This window comes from Aphelocoma coerulescens, chromosome 5, assembly GCF_041296385.1.
Source record: "Aphelocoma coerulescens isolate FSJ_1873_10779 chromosome 5, UR_Acoe_1.0, whole genome shotgun sequence".
NCBI classification, from domain to species: domain Eukaryota; kingdom Metazoa; phylum Chordata; class Aves; order Passeriformes; family Corvidae; genus Aphelocoma; species Aphelocoma coerulescens.
The window spans coordinates 64,512,024-64,531,849 of NC_091019.1; the positions used below are offsets into that span (position 1 = coordinate 64,512,024).

The 19,826-nt window shown below is 46.7% G+C and overlaps 1 protein-coding gene across 1 annotated transcript; it reads left to right on the forward strand.

The window, feature by feature from the left end:
• The first annotated feature begins 465 nt into the window (after window positions 1-465).
• On the forward strand, window positions 466-19,437 carry ATG14 (autophagy related 14). The gene is made up of 10 exons (XM_069018595.1): window positions 466-696; window positions 5,454-5,516; window positions 5,650-5,692; window positions 6,100-6,181; window positions 10,394-10,631; window positions 11,196-11,425; window positions 11,936-12,053; window positions 13,162-13,252; window positions 13,366-13,451; window positions 16,456-19,437. Exons 1-10 carry the CDS (start codon window positions 467-469, stop codon window positions 16,760-16,762), a joined length of 1,488 nt encoding a protein of 495 aa, XP_068874696.1. The 5' UTR covers window position 466; the 3' UTR covers window positions 16,763-19,437.
• The last annotated feature ends 389 nt before the right edge of the window (window positions 19,438-19,826 follow it).

The following is a 19,826-nucleotide window of genomic DNA, read 5'->3' on the forward strand; positions in this document are numbered from 1 at the left end:
TTTAAGCTCCCTTCTCTTCAACTCTCCTTCATCCTATTATTTAACTCCTCACCGTGGCTCCACCATGGAGGCCGGGTTGACGGAACCTACCCCCGCGTCGCTTTTAAGAATGTGCATCGGTATTTGCTACTTGGGCAAAGCGATTTGGATGTTCTTGTAAATACAGGGCCGTGCTTTGACTGGTAGCCGTAGTCCCCACAGCAGTGTTACTGACGGATAGCCGCAGCACGGCAACCTCTGAAGGCCCAGGAACCGGAATGCAAGACCCACGTCGCTCTGGGAGCAGGGCAGGGGTAATCCCCGTCCTTCTACAGAAGGAAAAGGACGCGGTTTAGATTAAAATAAGGATTTTCCCGGCGGAGCGCGGCGCGTCCCGCACCCGCCCCCGCTCCTGCCCGCCGCCTCAGCGCCCCTTCCCACAATGCCCTGCCCGCCAACGGCGTTCCACGTGACCGCGGCGCCCAACATGGCGGCTCCCAGCGGCCGCCGGCCGCAGCCCGTGGGGCCGGGCGGGGGCAGTGGGGCCGCGGCCGGGGCCGGGCCCGGGGCTCTGCGGGGCGCCGAGGAGGACGCCGAGGGTCTCTACGTGGCGGTGGAGCGGTGCCCGCTCTGCAACACCACGCGCCGCCGCCTCACCTGCGCCAAGTGCGTCCAGAGCGGCGACTTCGTCTTCTTCGATGGGCGCGACTCCGAGAGGTACCGGCGGCGCTGAGGGGAACGGGACGGCCTCTCTCTGCTCTGCCGCGGGTCGCCTCGCCTCGGGGGCCTTAGGGCTGTGCCTCGGGGCAGGGGGATGGGGGCCCGGGTTGTGCCCCTTCCCCGCTGTCCCGGGGGTCGGGGGAGGCGAACGGGGCTCGGGGGGCTCAGGGTTTGGGCGGGGGAACGCTCCGGGGGCCGCCGGGCCCACGCTGGGGCTGGGGGCGGACACGGCAGGATGAGGTACGAGCCTTGAAATAGTAATGGTTTTAATAATAATTAAGAAATCACCCTGGCTTTCGCTCAGTCAGGTACAGCTCTCAGCAGATGTGCCCGTGTCGATGCGGCCACAGAAGCTCCAGACAGTTCAGGGCACAAAGAGAGACCCGTGCAGCGAGTTATTTCAAGTGGGTTACCTATTTTCGGCAACACGCCTTGAAACAGTAGTTTTCTAAATCCTTAAGCAAAATTGGGAAGGTGTGTAAGAAAGAAAAGAAACATTTTGTTGTGTGTATAGCCATAAACGTGGACACCCCTTCCTTTAGGATTACAAAAAATACTCCACTTGAGTTAATCATGTGCCGTCCTGCTCCTGGCTCTCCGTGAGGGAGGCTGCATGAGTGCTATGCCCATAAACAAATTTTCTCATGATATGACTCAGATGGCTCCTCCATCGCTGTCGTTCACAGCGTGTCCATCCCAGATTCTTAAAAAGTCTTCCAGTGCCATGTCTGGAATAGCTGTGATTCTTGGCTGGCACCGTGTTCTTGGTCCCGTTAGCAGCAGTTGGGACTGATTCCTGGAGCTATTTTGGTAAGGTGGCAAGCAGCGTGTGGGGGGGTGGTGTCCTCACTCCAAAGGCTCCTTTTGTCCCCAGGAACAAGGGGACAGTGGTGCCTTTCACCCACCAACATCCACGGGAGTGGGGAAAGGCTGTCAGCCAGTGTGAGTCAGTTTGCAGAACTGAGACCTTAGTCTGCCACTGGATGGGCTTTCTCTTTTTTTTTTTTTTAATACAAAACTGTGTTGTAGAACCACAAATTAAATTTAGTCTTTCTAAAATAGGTGGAAAACGTGTAGTTGTGTGAGACTGCTTGGGGTTTTCTGCAGATTCTGTGAAAAGATTGGATATGGAGCTTAGAACATAAACCAAGTTTGGTGTTTTTCTTGTCTTTTGTAGCCTAAGTTTTTGGCTAAATATCAGGCTTAATTCTAGAAATTCAATTGTAGCCTTTGTTAGAGTTGTTCTGTATTAACCAAGGCTTAAGAAGTCTCTGCCCATCAGAAAAATGAAGTCATAAAGAAGCAGCTTTAGCCAAAGTACCAGAAGCACCAGTGAAAGAGAAAACCCTCTTTATTTTCTCACATGAGACAGGATCAGCTTTTCTGTCTGACAGTTATCACTGCATCCTCCTGAGATGCTTTCACTGCCCCATTTGTCTGTGGCTGGAAAAGCTTCTGTATATTTACACTGTGTTTTTTAACTGCAAGAATTAAATCTCTTTCTAATTTTTTTTTCTTTTTTCCCCCCTCTGCCTGGACATCATGGTTCCATCTCTGGGGGTCACTGCTGTTTTATCAACCTGGAGCCTCCCTACACACACCATTTCCCCAGGCTTTGTTTCTCCTGCTGCACAGAACTTTCCCATGAATGAATTGCAGTAGTGCAATTCATTAAAAATGGCAAATTTGTTTTAGTGAATCAAAGGAACAGCACACCTATATGGATAACACAATATGAACAACCTGAATATCCTTGATGGCAGCAGGAGCACTCTGTGTAGGGACAAAAAGCTTGGGGTTTGAGGATAATGGGATTATTTTTAAGCTGTTCCTGAAATATTTTCTTTGAGTTTTCTAATTCATACTTGGAATGACTAAAGTAAGACTGGGGAAGAGGTCTGTTTTCTTTGTTTGCTCTTTGTGGGTGTCTCTGAATTTCTTGTGATGTGATCCCTGGGAGAGGGGGAGATGTTTTAAATGGTGACCAGGCACCACTGAATCCAAAGCCATGCAGGGGCAGGTGCAGTTCACTGGCTGCATTTCAGCTGGTGTTTACAACCATCGTTATTTATCTGTTGATTTTGTGCCTTCTAGTAGTACCTGGGTTAATTTTAGATCAGCCAGTGCTGGAGGAGTGTCATGACAAGGGCTTTGCTGGATGGCTTGGCATGAGAAATTCAGAATGTGGAAGTGTTTGGGGGCACTTGGGCCTCCCATTTGTCTTTTTGAAGTGTTACGGGGGGGGAAAAAGGATCATTATCTTCCTAGTTAAATGTAAAGAAACCAAGCATTACACCTTGTATCCAACAGTGGCTCATTTTTAGAATTTTCTTGTGAATTTTCTTTATACGAAGACAAACAATTTCACGTTCTAATTATTCCAGATTTCTTGGGACTATTTTGTGTGCTAAGTTTTAGAAGAGCTACAGTAAAATTGGAAGTTTTTCATCTGTCTGGCAAAAATCACACCCCATATCTGTGAGGGGGAGAGACTGAGGAGCTGTTAAGATTAATTACTAAAGGAGAGCTACAATTAAGGATGAGTAGTCCAGAAGTCCTCCAGTAAAACAGTCACTGACGTTCTTCTTTTCATGAGTAATGTGTTCTATATTCAAAAGCCAAGCTGGCATCTTGATGTTGGTCTCAGCTCAGAGGTTCTTCTTCCTCCTGGGAGTGTCCTCCAGCCTGTCATGTGCATAAATTCTCAGAGTGTGTTTCCCAGACTACTGAATTGCTTTGCTTTGTGTGTCTGCAGATGGCAAAAGCCAAAGACAATATAATTGTGATGTCTGAGCCTGTCTAATTTCTCCAGGCTGTGGGTTATGATTAGTAACAGTGACTTTTTGCAGCAAGGGAGTTATAGTGAGTGTAGTGCCCTCAACTCCTTCAGCATTAATCAACTCCTGTAGATTAGGAACCCCTCTCTCTGGTTGCTTCTCTCTGATCATGAACATGTGGAAATCAGCCAGGTAACCACAGAAAATCTCACCTTAATGTGATAAGACTTGAGGAAAGAGAAACATTTCATGGGTAATTCGAGATGTTCTCTCCTCTCAGTTTACATTTTATGGGAGTTCCTATAATAATTCATCCCAAGTCTTGTTTCTTTGCCAAATTGAAAGGCTAAAGATATATAAGGAAAAATGAGTTGCAGGATGCAATGCAATTGAAATCAGAGCTATATAAAGAAATGGAAATGTTTGCTTAGGAGAAACCTGCTGGAGAAGTTGGTAGGAGCTGTTTGACATCGCTGCTGAAGCGCGTGGTGAGCTGTAATTTCTACAGGCTTTCACAAATATTTCTGTCTTCCCTCCACAGCCAGGACTTAATTTATTCCTATATTCTTTAACAGATCATTCAACTTTTTGCTGATGTGATGGATGGGAATTGGGTAATTCTGTGCAGTCAGAGTCTGTGCCCATTAATCCAGCTCTGAAACCAAGAATTGCCAGATTACCCCAGCGCTCTCACTGTGTGACTGCTGAGCTCTGTGTTTCTGGGCCAAGGGATTTTTGATGGCAGCCAAAGGTCGGGGTGCAGTAGGTGTGCACTGCTCTGTGGTAAACAGGAGGCTCATGCAGTGCCTTTGTCATTTCCATGATGACTCCTGGGGTGAGGACACACAGGAAGAGGGGATGATGCGCTGGGCCGAGCAGCTGGGCTCCAGTTGCACCACATTCCTCCAGTTCACGTGTGGCCTCTGGCTTTTATGCCAAGCAACTGCATTTGGTTTTGGTTTGCTTTGGAAGGGAAACAGATCTTTTTGCTTGACTACAGAAGCAGCAGCCAGTGGTTTTGTTGTTCTAATGCTAATGTCATCTGGAAGGGTGGTTACACACTCTCTGAATCCAGAGGTAGTCACCAAGCTTTCAGATTTCAGCACTCAAAGGAAAAAAGTGAAGCATTTTGAAGTTTTACCTGAAATCAAATCTGCAGAGTAACAGAGGGAAGGGCAAGATGTCGTCCTGTCAAGGCTCAGTGTACTATTTTTTCTAAATAAAGCTTAGATGTCCCTGAAATAAAGGTAAAATCATAAAATCACATGGTTTGGGTTGGAAGGGACCTTAAGGACCATCTAGTTCCAACCACCTGCCATGGGCAGGGACACCTTCGTGCCCCATTCTGCCTGGCCTTGAACACTTCCAGGGATGGGGCATCTGCAAATACCACAGCTCTGTTAGGATGAAATTGTCAATTCTACATGTTGCTGAGGAAAAGAAAATAAATTGTGGAACAGTAAGGGGGGCAGAATGGGGCTTCTGCATACTCAAAGGGTGAAAACACAGGATGATGAATCCTAAAAAAATTCCTTTGTGGTCAGTTCTCTGCAGTTCCCATACCCCAGAATCCAGTGAAGCAGAGCTGAAGCAAGACTTTTGGGTCATGGACTATGTAAGATAGTACTATTAATTTCTCCAGTGACTGAAGGTTTTTAAAGTACTCTATGTTTTTTGTAAGACACAAAATACTGCTCTTGCTAAGCTATAAATCTAGAAGTGGCAATAATTTGCTTACAAGTTTGATAATTCAACACTCTGATGTTTCTCCAGCTTAGAGGTTCTGTTGCAATTCCAGTGAGACACATGCTCTAGAATTCTGCAAGAGTTTTACACATTTAGCCATTACTTCCCAAGATGAAGACAGATAGCTGAGGTTTGGAGAATCCCCAAGCTTCAATTTTATTACCTTTTTTCAGACAATTTACAGTGCTGTAATTGTGCAAAATATCAATAAAAGAATTTAATCTCTTCCAGGTTTTCAGACAAGAAAGAAAGGCTGATGCATCTTAAAACCAAACAGAGAGAATTCCAAAAACAGTAAGTTGTATTTATTAAATTGATATAAAAGCTAAGAGATCTATAAAAGGAAACAGTCTCTTTAACACACTGTTGCTGGAGACAGACAGAGTCCAGATAGTCATAAAACTTTCAATCATGTTTTTTCCTCTAGTGTTTTGAAGGCCATGGAAGGGAAAGAAATAACTGATCAGCTGGTGAGTTGCTCCAAGTGTCCCATGGTTTTTAAACTCTCTAAATTCCTAGATCGCATAGTGTAAAGTTACAGTTCACCTTGAGGGCATTGTGTTGCTTTCCCAAAGAGCCTGTTGTGAGCAAAACTGAAATGGGCTCTGCAAGCAGAGTGTTCCAAGCTGGCTGAATTTTTCATTTCTCACTAGATATTTGTTCAATAACTTATTTTACTGATTGACTTTATACTAAGCACTCGTTTTGTTTGTGGCATTCTTCTGTGCACAAAATGCTGTATGAAATGTTTAGCTGTTTGATCCATTTAAGAGCATCCTGCTACTTTTGCACTAAAGCTGCTGGCTTTGTTGTTAGTCATTAGTTCAGCGTGTTTGAAGTCATTTGTGCCCTAGAGTTGCTGAATGTTCTTTTTCAGAGGTGGAAAATAATGTCTTGCAAGATGAGGATTGAGCAGCTGAAACAGACCATTTGCAAAGAAAATGATGAAATGACAAGACGTGAGTAATGCCTCTGCTTTTGTGATGTGGAAAAACGCCCTGTGCCTTAGAGTGAAAAATCAGTTGAGGTGAATTTGAGCATTAGTTTTTTAAAAAATGGTGAACTTCCAAACCGTCGCTTCCTAAATCAAGTTGAAGGCAAATTGGTGAGTGGATTTTGGCCTTTTTATGCTTGGGTTTTAATTAGCAAACAGCAGACATTATTCAGCTGGATGGAGATGGTTTTGCAACAGCTTTAAGAGCAAATGCTTAGCAGCCTGTGACTCTGGCTGTGTCCCTAGAGATTGCTTTATTCAGTGTAGTGTTTCTGATAACTTCCTCTTGATAAAGAGGAGCAAACAGCTCTGCAGCTGTCACAGATTTCATGAAACTGCTGAATTTTAACCCACACCTGTCTGAAAACCCTAAAATCCTACTTGAGCAAGAGTCACTGAAATATGGTGTAGGCTGGAGAGTTGCTCCATTCAGAAACCTCAGCTTTTGAAATTCATTAGATTGTTTTACACTAAATGTGCCAGGTCATTTTTCAGAAGAGAATGTGCAGCTGTGCTTACAACCTACATGCAGGGGAAGTAGAGGAAGCATATTCAGAAGCATATTGATTGAATCTGGGATATTTTTATGGCCTGAAATTCAAGAGGAGTCATACAGAGAGTAGAAGCAGAGGCATAATCTGAGAATAGTCATAAAGGATTAGCATAGGCTTGGGGGGAAAAATGAAAGGCTGAGATGCAAAATGATTTTCAATTAAGAAGGAGGATGGATAGTAACAATAGGAAATGTATAATAAAGAAAAGGTGAAGGAGTAGACAAGTGTGTTAGGTAACAGGAAAGAGAGCAAATAACAGTGCAGAGAAGTCTGAAGCATTCAGTGCTGCCTTTGCTTCATCTTCCTGCAAAGAAAATGTGATCAGCTGCTTAGCCTGGTTAAATTTTCCATCATGAGAGGACTGCAGGCTAAGGAAAGGAAACAAACAGCTGCATATTACTTTGCTTTATGGAACCCAAGGAACAAGCTGAAGTAGTCTGTGGAGCACTCAGGAACACATGAGGGAGTGAGGATGTCTGAGGAAGCTGAAAGCAGTACCTGCTTTCAAAGGGTGCAGGAAGGAAGAACCTCACACTGATGACACAGGCATCCTGTTGCAGACATGGGGCAACTTTGCTGGTAACTGGAAGATGAGGTGGTTAAATATAGGCATCACTTGGTTGTGATACTCATGTCAAATTCATGTTTTGTTATTTATGTCATGGTTATGATATTCATGTCAAATCAACCCCATGCCTGGGGAACGAGTGGTGCAGTGGAGGATGAAGCAGAAGCTGCACATAACTTGGATTTGGGCACTGCCTGAACCTGTCTTGTGAGCAAAGCAAGACATTTGCTCTGGGTGTAACCCCTGCAAGGTCATCACAGAAGGTTAGAAAAGCTGCGTTCAAAGAGCGGTGGCACTGGTCAAGCTGAGGAGATGAGACAGGTGGAGCTCAGCAGGAGCCAGTTCCTGGCCCAGTTCTCTTCAGTATTTCCCATAATAGCTCAGTAGAATAGAGGGTGGAATGGAGGAAGCCAGGCTGGATGGTGAAGTGACTTCTGTGGAGACCAGGACCAAATTCAAAATCATGCAGATAAATAGACAACATCATCTGAAAAGGACAAAGTCAAGGCACATGCTGCTGTAAAGAGAAACAAACCCAGAATGGGGGATGGTGGTGAGATTTGGCAGGAAAGGATCTAGGGAATTGCAAATTAAATAAAAATGATCAATCTCGTGGTGCTCCAGAAAGGCTCAGGCCTCTTTCTGGGTTAACTAATGTAAGTGCTGTATTTAAGATGGAAGCAGTTATCCTGCTGTGCCAGGTATTGCTGTTGCTGCAGTGGAAGTCTGGTGTCCAATTTAAACAATATAAGAAAGATACAAATCACGTGAAGAAAGTCTGAGTATTGGGAATGAAACAGAAAGAATGGCTAAGAAAATTCATGTTTGGTTTAGAGAAGAGGAAGTTGAAGAAAAAGAAGCTTTTCAGCAGATAGAAGATTATTGTTATGGAGAGTATCATTTTTTGTCTTTAGCCTGTGAAGAAAGGAGAAGAGGAAATCAATGTGATTTTGAGGGATTAGTCACCTTTTCTCAAAATGCTCTGAAGGTGGCAGAGTGTTAGGACCAACCAGGGAGTGAAGTTCTCCATTTTCCTATTCTTCTGTGGAATTTATTGTCTGCAACTTTTGCAACTTCTCTTGATTCACAGTGAATTTGGTTAGATGTGACTTCAAAACTGAGCTAACTATTGCCCAACTAACCTATTGTTAGCTCAGTTGCTTTTGGAGAGAAACCAGAAATGAATTTTAGCTGTGAGTAGCCAAATAGATCAGGAAACCAACTTGGTCACTCTTGGGCCACATAAAAAGTGTGAAAAAGTTGTTTATCTTCTCTTGGATGTGGCATAGTTAAATTTTCTGAAATAAGAACGATTTCTAGAACACTGGGTTCCTGCTTTTGGAGCTGACTCTCCTGGAGACCTCAATAATTGGTGCTTAAAATAATGTTTTAAAATCTGTGTGTTTGCCTTCTTTCTGTGCAGAACAGTTCAAGGAGACAGGCTTGCAAATACCTGGCAGAGCTCTCTGGGCAGAGATCAGTGTGCCTGGGCTTGCATTTGTCAGGCAGTGCAGGTGTGTGGAACACAGTGGTGTCCTGAAATACCCCTGGGGACAGATTTTTAATCACCTCATAAACTGGGTCATAAAGCAGAGGTGCTGTGCAGAGAGCAGGACAGTTGTTTGTGCACTGGGACTGCTGAAAAGGAAACGTGAGTTCAGTGTCTCCCCTGCTCCCAAATAATTGCTGTTGGACCTGCAGGGAAGGGAGTTCACTCTGAAAAAGTAGCCTTTCAAGTCGAACATGAATGTGAAAATTGAACAGATGGACATTTTCCTCCTCCTTTGTCTCTTGTTCTTTATGCAAAGGGAGAGTTTGGGAATATGAATGCAAGTGTTAATTGATTTTGTGTTGATGTTACAGGACTGCTTAAAGGAAAAGGAATTTGCAGCTGGCACATAGAGATTCTTGGTATTGCTCAGAGAAAAGTGGATTTTTCTACTGCTTCTCTAACAAGGGTTATTTATTTAATATAACAGGGGTCACTTATTTATATTATATAAACCTGAGGATTATTAGTTCTTACCTGCATGGAGGAGCTCTTCTCACCTCCTTTAATTTGGGACTTTGCATCTCCCACATACCAGATCTCCTTTGCTACCAGACACACCATGGATTGCAGCAGATCAGATGACTGGAATAGTTCCTGATGTTCAGAGAGAGCAGCATCTGTGTCTGCAGGGGCAGGCACACTTCAAATAGGGCACATGGAGAGTTTTAAACATGTATTTGGGAAGAGCACAAGAAATCTTTCCCTGAGCTTTTAAAAGACAGAGGTGGCTGACTCTCTCTAGCACCATGTTTGTGGGAGCATTACCACAGCCAGGTATTTTATAGCAGAATCAGCAGACCATAGGATCATCGAGGTTGCAAAAGACTTTAAGATCATCAGGCCCAGCCTTGGATGCTTCAAGATGCTCTTGCAGGGTATTTTTCCAGGCCTCAGCGTGCCTGACACGTGGAGTGAATCCAGGCAGTTGCAGCACTTCAGCAACGAGCACATTTCCCATTTTGTGAGTGGAAAGGGAGATAGCCAGTGTTCCCTGTGGAAACAAGGAGCCTGCACTGCTGGGATCCAAGTGCTGTAAGAGCACATCCATGAGTGAAGCCCAAATAACCCACACTAACAGCAGCAGAGGTGCCAGAAATGGTGACTGAAGATGCTATCTGCACTTGATTTCGGCTGCAAGCAGGGCAGGGCTTTTTTGGCCAGCACAATGCAAACATGTACAGTCAGGCTATTTCTGTCAGGATGATTACCTCAGGAGTTTAATTAAAGTGGGAAATCTTGGCTTTTGTGCTCCAAATCCAAAAATAGCTGGGTAAAAGATAGGGAAAGAATAATCCCAATTGCAGTCTCTTTGAAGATCTTCAGAGGAGATTAAAAAGTTGTACCACTGAGCAGCTGGAAGATGTTAATAGTTTAGCAGGGTTTTCTGTTTTAAGCTGCCATAGATCTAGTTTTCTATAAATATTAATAAAGCTTTTCTCAAGCTTTTCTTTACAAGCACCTCCCAGCTCCTTTTGCAAGGGATAACATCTGCTGTTCTCACAGACACGGAGGGGCTGCTGAGGATTAAAGAGGAGAACCAGAAGCATTATCGCAGGGCTCAGAGGCATCAGGAGAAGAAGGAGAAGATCCAGAGGCACAACAGGAAGCTGGGAGACCTGGTGGAGAAAAAAACCTACGACCTGAAATCCCAGTATGAGCACTTGGCAAACCTCCGTCGGTCGCACATCCTGGAGCTGACCTCGGTCATCTTCCCCATTGAAGAGGTGAAGACAAGCATGAGGTATGGCAGGCTTGTCCTTTTGGGATCATTTTGCTTGGTTTTAGACATGCAGAAGAGAGTTGTGTCAATCTAAGGTATGTGCTCTGGCTCCCTTAGGATCTGTGGGGAGGAGGAGGGGGAGCTGTGTTCTCACCCAAAGACAAAGGTCCAGGATCGAAGAATCTGAACCTGGAGGTTCTTGCATCTCCCCACTGAGACATCTGAGCTGTGTGTCCAGTGTTAAACTTCCTTAAAATATGGATGCCCCATCCCTGGAAGTGTTCAAGGCCAGGCTGGACGGGGCTTGGAGCAGCCTGGGATAGTGGAAGGTGTCCCTGCCCATGGCAGGAAAGTTGGAATGAGATGGACTTTAGGGTCCCTTCCAAACCAAACCATTCTAGGATTTTACAATAATAGGTAATTTAAAATGCCAGAGAAAATGAAAGTAGTTTTGGGAATGAGGAGTTTTGCAGGAGCAATCCAACAACCATTTTGCCCTGAGTGAAATCTGGCTCAGTGCCTGCCAGCTGCGTGTTCGATTCTATTTTGAACCACTTCTTTTCAAACCCTTCTGGGGTCCTGCAGGGACCCTGCAGATGTGTCCTCAGAGAGTGACAATGCCATGACCTCCAGCACTGTGAGCAAGCTGGCAGAGGCACGGAGAACCACGTACCTGTCGGGGAGGTGGGTGTGTGACGACCACAACGGGGACACCAGCATCAGCATCACGGGGCCCTGGATCATCCTCCCCAACAACGGGGACTACTCAGCTTACTACAACTGGGTGGAGGAGAAGAAGACTACACAGGGACCTGGTAAGGGGCAAAGGCCTGATCTTGGGCAGCTGGGACACTCCAGAAGCTTTGGGTGCCACTGAGGAGCAGGAGACTGGTCCATTTGTTCTCACCCTGAGCCAGAAATAAATGCCAGTATAGGGATTATAGGAGAAGATTCCCTGCCCAGTTGGAACTAGGTGGTCTTTAGGGTCCCTTCCAACCCAAACCAGTCTGTGATTTTATGATGAGTCTGGTGAAATCTTATTTTGCATGCTTATGCATCTGGGATATACAGCACAATGAAATAGAGAAAGTTAATTATTCACAGTTTTGACACAGTTCACATGTCATCATCTTAACAGGAATTCCAAGAATTACTATTTTCTTCCAACTTCTGACAGATTTCACTGGAAATGATTGCTAGGCTGTGCTAGGCTATGCTCCATAGTTAGAAATGACATATTCCAGAGCAGACTCCAGGAACATATTAACACACCCACCGAGGTTTCATTTAAAACAAGGATTTCATGTTGTTTTTATTTCTTTCAGATATGGAACATAATAACCCTGCTCATACCATCAGTGCTGCATTGTGCTATGCAACTCAGCTCGTTAACACTTTGTCTCTCATACTTGATGTAAATCTTCCCAAGAAGCTCTGCAACAGGCAAGTAAAAACACAGCAGGAGAATCAGTGACCTTAAATCAGCTTAGTTTGAGGAACAAAGTCATGAATTGCAACAGCTTTTTTGGTAACATGGGTGGCTCGTGGATTTTTGTGCTGTTTGAGGGGAGGGCTGGCAGGATTTTAGACCACAGTCAACAGTCCCTCCCTTCTTTTTTACTTCCTGAGAGGAAGCCCAACCATCACAGTTCAAAACAACACTTTTCTAGTTGATATATTCAGCATCCTCAAAAGAGAGATTAAATATGGCAGTGTATGAATGGCACTTTTGGTTTTATTCGACCCCAATTTTGTGCTTCACAAAATCCCAGCCCAATCCAGCAGCTCTAGAGCAGCTCTGCTGCCTCCTGTGCTGTAGGACAAACTCCTATAATATGGCATGGCAGCAGTGTAATTCCCAATGGGATAAAACCCCCATGGGAACACACCTAGGAGTGCATTGCATGAACCCCATTTTGGATGAAAGGTGCTGTTAGAATTTTGGTGTCTGTGTGGAGCAGCTGGGATCTGTACAGAAGGAGCTGCAGACCTGGTCAGACTCCCAGGGGTCTCAAATGTGCTGCTGAGATTCTTTTAGGTGTTTTAAAATAGTGGCTGTCAAAGTGAGGGCACAAAACTTGTGTAGGCTTTCAGCTTTTTCCCACTTCATGGCTGTGGGCTTGGAGCCAGAGGATCTTGAAGGTCCCTTCCAACCCAAACCATTCTGTGATTCTCTGATTTTATTTGGGTGTTCAGGGCTCAGAGAAGGAAAAGGTTGGGAACAGGAAATGATGCAGGATTTTAAAGGAGATCTGAAACAGTTTGGCACTGGTGGATCTCTTGAGCTGCCTACAGTTCACACCACCTGTCCTGTGGAAACTGGGGAGGCCAGGGCAAGGAGAGCCCAAAACAGGCTCACAGTCCTGCTAGGTGAAAAATTAGTCTCCTGAGCACTCTAAAACTGGCTGTGGACTTTAAACAAGTGCTCACTGCGAGGATTTTTATTCCAGGATGTTTTAGGAAGCCAGGGCACGGAATGCTGATGCCTCCAGTAAGTGGATTTTCACAGCATTTTGCTTCCTGTGTATTTGTGTGTGTGGTGTTTTAACAGTGAATTCTGTGGAGAGAATCTCAGCAGACACAGGTTCACACGGGCAGTGAAGAAGCTGAATGCTAATATCCTTCACCTCTGCTTCTCTCAGGTAGGGGGGTGCACATTTGATATCTTTAAATAGCTTTTTAAATATCAGCTGTGCCTGCTGGTTTCCTTCAGGACCTGATTATGGTTTTTTTTTTTTTCCTTTCCACATGTCAGCATGTAAATTTAGATCTGTTGCACCCCCTGCATACCCTCAGGAACCTCATGTACCTGGTCAGCCCAGACACCGAGAACTTGGGCAGGTAAGAAGAGCAAAATATGAACTCTCCTGTGCCTGGATCCCTTTTGAATTTATGCCTTTGCCTTGTTACTTACGAGGGAAATTCTCTTCTGCTGTGCCTATAGATCAGTCCTCAGCACAGAAATCGGGGTAGTTCCAGGAGGAGGCAAAACAGGACAGAAAAAGGGGGCTCCTGAGTAGGAAATCAAATTTCACAGACGTGTGTTTGTTGTGCTTCTGCCTATGGCAGGCTCAGCTGGAGGCTTTGCAGCTGATGATGGACTTATTTCCCCTACACCCAGGAGCAGGAACTCCTTCCCTCCAGGGAACAGCAGCACAAATGCCAGGTAGCTTTGCCATGCTCCAACTCTGACCCTGCCCACGCCTTGCCAACATGCGAATACCTGAGAGCATCCAGTAATACAAACCCTGAGAAGAATCCCAGGCCAACCTTTCTCAAAATACTCCAGTCACTGAACTGCCTAGACCAAAGTTGACCCTTCAAATAATTTTCATTTATATGTAAATTAAGATTAAAGACAACTCTTCTCTTAGCTTAGAACACGATGAAAAGAACGTCAGCTCTGGCCTGCACGCACCAGGTTTAATAATTTATTTATTTTTTCACAAGTTAAATATAAGAAAGCAAACAATACTGATTTCCCCATTGGGATAATCCAGACACAAGTCACTTGTGCCCAAGACAGTCTGGAAATATTTGTTTGATGTGCCTGGTGCTTTATTCGCTCCTTAAGCACAGCAATGTCCCGAAATCTACTCTTCTGCTTTGTTCTCGTGTACAGATCTGGTTTCATTCAAAAACCTGCAGTGCCACTAAGAGGAACTGTCTGTTCCCACTCACCTTGTGTTCTCTGGATATATCCCTACTGATTCAGCCCAGAGACATGGGGAACCACATCTTTGGAAAGGATTTTGGACAAAAATCTGTGCTTGCTGCTGCTTGCCTAAAAACAAGGACAGTGCTGGAAATACCCAGAGGATGAAGAGCTGTGTCCTCAAAGGAAAGCAGCTGCTCTAAAAGGTCCAGGGGTCACAGTGGGCACCTGTGCAGGTGTCACAGAGCTCCAGATCCATCAGCTGGGTCCAGATAGTAAAAGAAAGGGTTACAGGAGAGTTGGATAAAATACCCACAGACGGCTGGAATGGCTTTACAGACACCACTGGGAGCAGAGTCTGAGCTGCTTGAAATGAGGCACATGCACTTTACAGAGACATTAATTACCCACAGGAATGAAGGTGGGGATTCTGTTTCCTTCTGTCATCCTCTCAGGGCTGGATGAGTTTCTGGAATGGATGCTGTCATCAGGCAGGAGTTGCTGGGCTCAGGACAGGGAGAACGGGTGGGACGCAGTGGCCTTTGTTAGAGAGGAGGTCACTTGGGATGATCTCATGGTCCCTTCTGGCCTCAGCCCTGGTGACTCCCTTCTTGTGTTGCCTTGTTAAGCAAAAGGCTTTGCCAGGAGGCAGCGCTCCCATTCCTTTCCAGATTATGAAAGAGGAGTGTTTGCCTTTAATTTCTCAGCTGGCTGCAAAGTTTGCAGCAACCAGCTCTCTTTATTTTCCTTTAGACACCTAAGCTTGTAGTTGCCTGACAATCTCCTTTATATGCTGCTGTTTTCATATGCTTATAATTTTACCAAACTTTAATTATCTGCATTAATATTTTCCATGATAAATCACTGCTTTAGGCTCCTTTTCCCACTAAGGCTGGAGAAACTCTTGCTTGTGCTAAATGGTTACTGTGTTTCGTGGTTGGACACGGTGATCTTGGGTGTCTTTTCCAACCTAAATGATCCCATGATTCCATTAAATTCTTGCTCATGTTCACTGGGCAGTTCTGTGGCTTGGAGTGAGCTCAGTCAGGGACGCTGCTTGCTGTGGGGAATCCGCCTTTTTCCGTGGAATACAGGCAGCCCAGAGCAGTGGGATGGGGCAGGATGCAATCGCTTCTCCCGCCAGGCAGTGGCAGCAGGGAACTCGGAGTCACAGCCCAGGTGGGTTTGGGCAGATGCAGCCCATGGCCCTGCTCAGAGCAGAGCCAGTGCTCAGGACTGGAGCATCTCCCTGCCCAGGAAAGGCTGAAGGAGCAGGGGCTGTCCAGCTGAGAGGGGCCCTCAGCCCTGTCTTTCAGTGTCTGCAGGGAAGGCTCAGAGATGGACCAGGCTCTGCTCCATGGGGCCCAGCAATGGCACCAGAGGAAGGAGCAAGAGCTGCTGCCCACAAGTTCCACCTGAACATGAGGAAGAACTGCCCTGTGCAGTGACCGAGCACTGGAACAGACTGAGCAGAGAGGCTGTGGAGTCTCAACCACTGGGAATATTCCAGAGCCATGTGGACACAATCCTGTGCCATGTGCTCTGTGCTGACCCTGCTGGAGCAGGGAAGTGGGACCAGATGAGCCACTGTGGTGACTTCCAGTGTGACCCATTCTGTGATTCTGTGTGGTGGGGTTTGGATTGTCTCCAGGGGAGACCACACAGCCTCTCTGGGCAGCCTGCTCCAGTGTCTGGCCAACCTCAGAGTGAGAAAGAGGTTGAGGTGTTGCTCAGGGCAGAGTGGGAAGTCTTCACTGGTGAGCTGTGCCAGACCTGTGAATCGTAGCTACACCCCAGCAGAGCTGAGCCGTCTCAGCCTGGCCAGGGCTGGTGTTGGAAATTAAAGCTGTTCCACATCAAGCTGAGATTCCCACCACTGGAGCCCTGAGTTATCACCAGTAGCTTTCTCTGTTGTGTGTTTCCCTACCCCTGCCAGAGCAGAACTGCTCTCCCACCGTTCCTGCTCTGTGGGCTGGAACCCTGTCCCTTCCTTGGCCAAGTGTTTGTGTTATGACCGTGGTGACGCAAAGTTCCCTCTGCAGTTTCTCTGCCCAGCTGATAGAGACAGGGGCATTTGATCTCTGCTGTGCCCATGGCAGATGCCCCACAGGGTGCTGTGGGGCACCCAGGGCTCACCCCAGCAGAGAGGACAGAGGGACTGATGGGTCAGCATTGTGTCCTCACCCCCAGGTCCGGCCCCTTCGAAATCAGCGCTGACCTGGAAGACTCCATGGAATTTGTGGACCCCAGCGCGGCGGGCGAGACGGACGAGAGCGGCGACGAGCACGTGAGCGACGAGGAGACGGACCTGGGCACGGACTGGGAGAACCTGCCCAGCCCCAGGTTCTGTGACATCCCCTCGCAGCAGGTGGAGATGCTGCAGAGCCAGAGCACCCAGGTGTCCCAGCCCATCGCCAGCAGCAGCGCGGGCGGGATGATCTCGTCCGCTGCCGCCTCGGTCACCTCGTGGCTCAAGGCCTACACCGGGCACCGCTAGCGGGCACACAGGAGCTGCGCCAGGGACCTCTCCCCGACTGTGCTGTAGTCAACCTTTACCTATTCGGTTAAGTAGTGCCTGGAACAAAGGAAAGGTCAGACTTTCGTTTTGTAAACCAGAGAAAACCTTTTTATTTACCCAAGATGACTGTGACGGCCCCGTTTTGTAAATTAGCCCCGTGCTCCCGACGGATTCCGTGAGGGCACTTTGTGTCTTGGTTCTGTCTGCATCGAGGATTGTAAAAGGACCCAGCAACCTCCAGCTCTACTTTCTGAAGAAGAAACAGATTTTGGAGTGTTTGGATCGGGATGTGAGCGCAGGGAAGGCTGCTCAGGGCGCAGTCTGGACAGTGGTGCAAATGCAGTTCCCACTTTCTTAACTCCTTACAGGGTTTTCCTTTGTGTGTGTGTGTGTGTGTGTGTTTTAAATCTGTCTTGCATAATGCAAAAATGCGTATTTCTAAATTTTTTTCATTCAGGACATGAAAATTATGCATTTTTAACATGTTTTCTAATCTCTGTTGCCATATTTTTAATACAAACAATTAGCATGGACAGGGAATTCACAAAGCAAATTGCTGTTGTTTTAGATTTGGTTGTGGGTCTTTACCCAGTTTTGCCATAGAAAACTGGCTTGTTTCATGCTGTTTCCACTGGTAGGTGTAGAAGTTTTGTGTTGTGCTGTCTGAGGCACACAGGCTCTGTACTCTTACTACCATACACCAAAGAAACACTGGACGTTCTCTTACTAGACCCACATTCGATGCTGATACAGAATTGCATTGTTGCAATAATGCCCATCAGTTACCACACCACATTGCCACTTTTTAGCATTAGAAACACCTCATTTCAAGCCAGTTTGGTGAAGTCACACGCTCTCCACACTACATGTGTTTTTAACCCTATTTTATTTTATGTTCATGGTGAGGTTTGTTGTTTACTCACTGCCAAGAAGTTGGTTTGGTTCCCCTGGCGCAACTGGCTCAGGTTCCTCCTGGAACCCCAGGAGGGTGGGTGCTGACAGGTGACTTGGTGAGCAAGGGCTCCTCCTCTCCCTCTGCCTTGCAGGACAGGGCCCTCACGGGTGGTTTGCTCAGCAGAGCTTCCAACGTTTACATTTAGAGCTGGGACAGTTCCCCCACAGGGTCAGCCCAGGTCAGAGCCTCCTGCCCTCCTCCTCGAGGGAGGATTTCTGCCACTGCCCCGCAGCTTGTGGGGACACAGCAAGGCTGTGGTGAGTGACACAGAGGCCACATCCCTGCCTGATCCCAGCTCCAGGGCTGGCTTCCCCAGCCACCTCACGGGGTGTTTTGTGGTTAGCTCTGTTCCTCTCCAGCCCAGCCAGCGCTGCCTCTGTCCCCACCCAGGAGGGGTGGGAAGCCAGGTGTGGCAGTGCCACCCCTGTGCCCCATGCCAGGGGCCCTGCTGAGTATTGTGTCACCCACCCCTCCATGGCAGCTGCTTCTCCTTAGCCCTGAGCTTGGGCATCTGTTGTCAGTAGTTTCTTTTAATTTTTCTTTTTATCTTTATTTTTTTTTTAAACCAAAGACCCTTAACTCCGCGCGAGCGCCGCGCACGTTGTCAGACACCACCACCCTCACTGCTGCCACTCTTCTGCTCTAAGAGTTGGGTTTGTTTTAGGAGAACAGCCCAGGCCCCTGGACTGCTGCAGTCTGATGGGGGCCAGTGCCCCCAGCCCCGCTGCCAGGCCAAGCCTGAGGGTTTGGGCTCTGTTGGCTCACGGCACTTTATCACTCACAGCTCTGAGCAACCAGCACACGCCAGTATTGGAAACTGGGCTCACAGCCCAGCCCCTTCTGCTTCCCCGTGTATTTTGCACTGGACCCCGCCATCTAAATACCTTTTTGTTGTTGTTTTTTAATAGGCATTTCAGTCCCTTTTTCATTGCTGCCTTTGTGCTTTGAGCCCCGGAAGGTCAGGCCATGACTCAGCTTCATGCACTGTCACTGAACTTAGGGAAAGAAAATCCAACACAATAACTTTTCTAGAAGCCATATACTTCCTATCCATGTTTTCCACAATAATTTATTTGCAACCCTGTCATACTCTGAGAGTGCACAAGGGCACCGTGAGGGTGTTCAGATGCATCAGGGTGGGGCTTTTCATGGAACGGTTTTTTTTGTAACAGAACACGAGGTTGTGGTGGCTTTTTAAAAAGTGTTTTGCACATGTGTAGCTGAGGAAGAATTGTGTGTGTCCAAACCTTGAGTGCAATCACCAGGATTCGTTTTCCAGGTTGTTTGGGGGGATGGGGGAGGGAGGGCAGGAATATATGTAATTACAGATATTTGAAGGCAGCCAGCTGAGAGTTTACAAAACATTTTGCGTAGCATGAACACGGGAATTTCAGTTCAGGCCGGGACTTCTGGTCATGACCAGTGACCTGGGGTGGCCAATTTGGGCTGCCAAGGAAGAGCCTGATTTTGGGGGCCAGCCCTGTGCCGAAAATCAGGTGCCTGTGCAGGGTCTCGGGTGGGACACCCAGGGGTGGCTTTGTCACCTGTGGAAACTCGCGGTCCCTCTCTCGCAACTTCCGGACTTAAGATGTAACTAAACACAAATGGTTTGGTTTGGTTTTTTGGTTTTTTTTTTTTTCTTCTAAATTTTATTGTATTATTGCAATAAATCTTTAACAGTAATTTTTTTAAAGTTGTATATTTATGACTGTTACTTCTGTGTGGTTTGTTTTTCACCGTGCTGGGCAAAGTACACAAGAATTTCCAGCCTTCAAAGCATCACAGGGACCAGACCTGTTACAGTGCAATCAGTCGTACAGCGGTGGAATAAGCAATACCCATTCTAAAAAAATACTCTTACATAAAATAACTGCATCTCCATGGGAGCAGGGGGTGGAGTCCTGCACAACACACACACACACACACACACACACACCCCTCTATGTACATGTAAACGGATAAACCTCTCGGGGTGAGCCTGGCTCCGGGGCTGCTCCTGTGCTGGGTGATGTTTCTGCAGGTGCTGGATTCCTTCTGCATGCAAAGGGCTCCTCGTTACAAGGTCATTTCAGGATGCAAGAAGGTGTC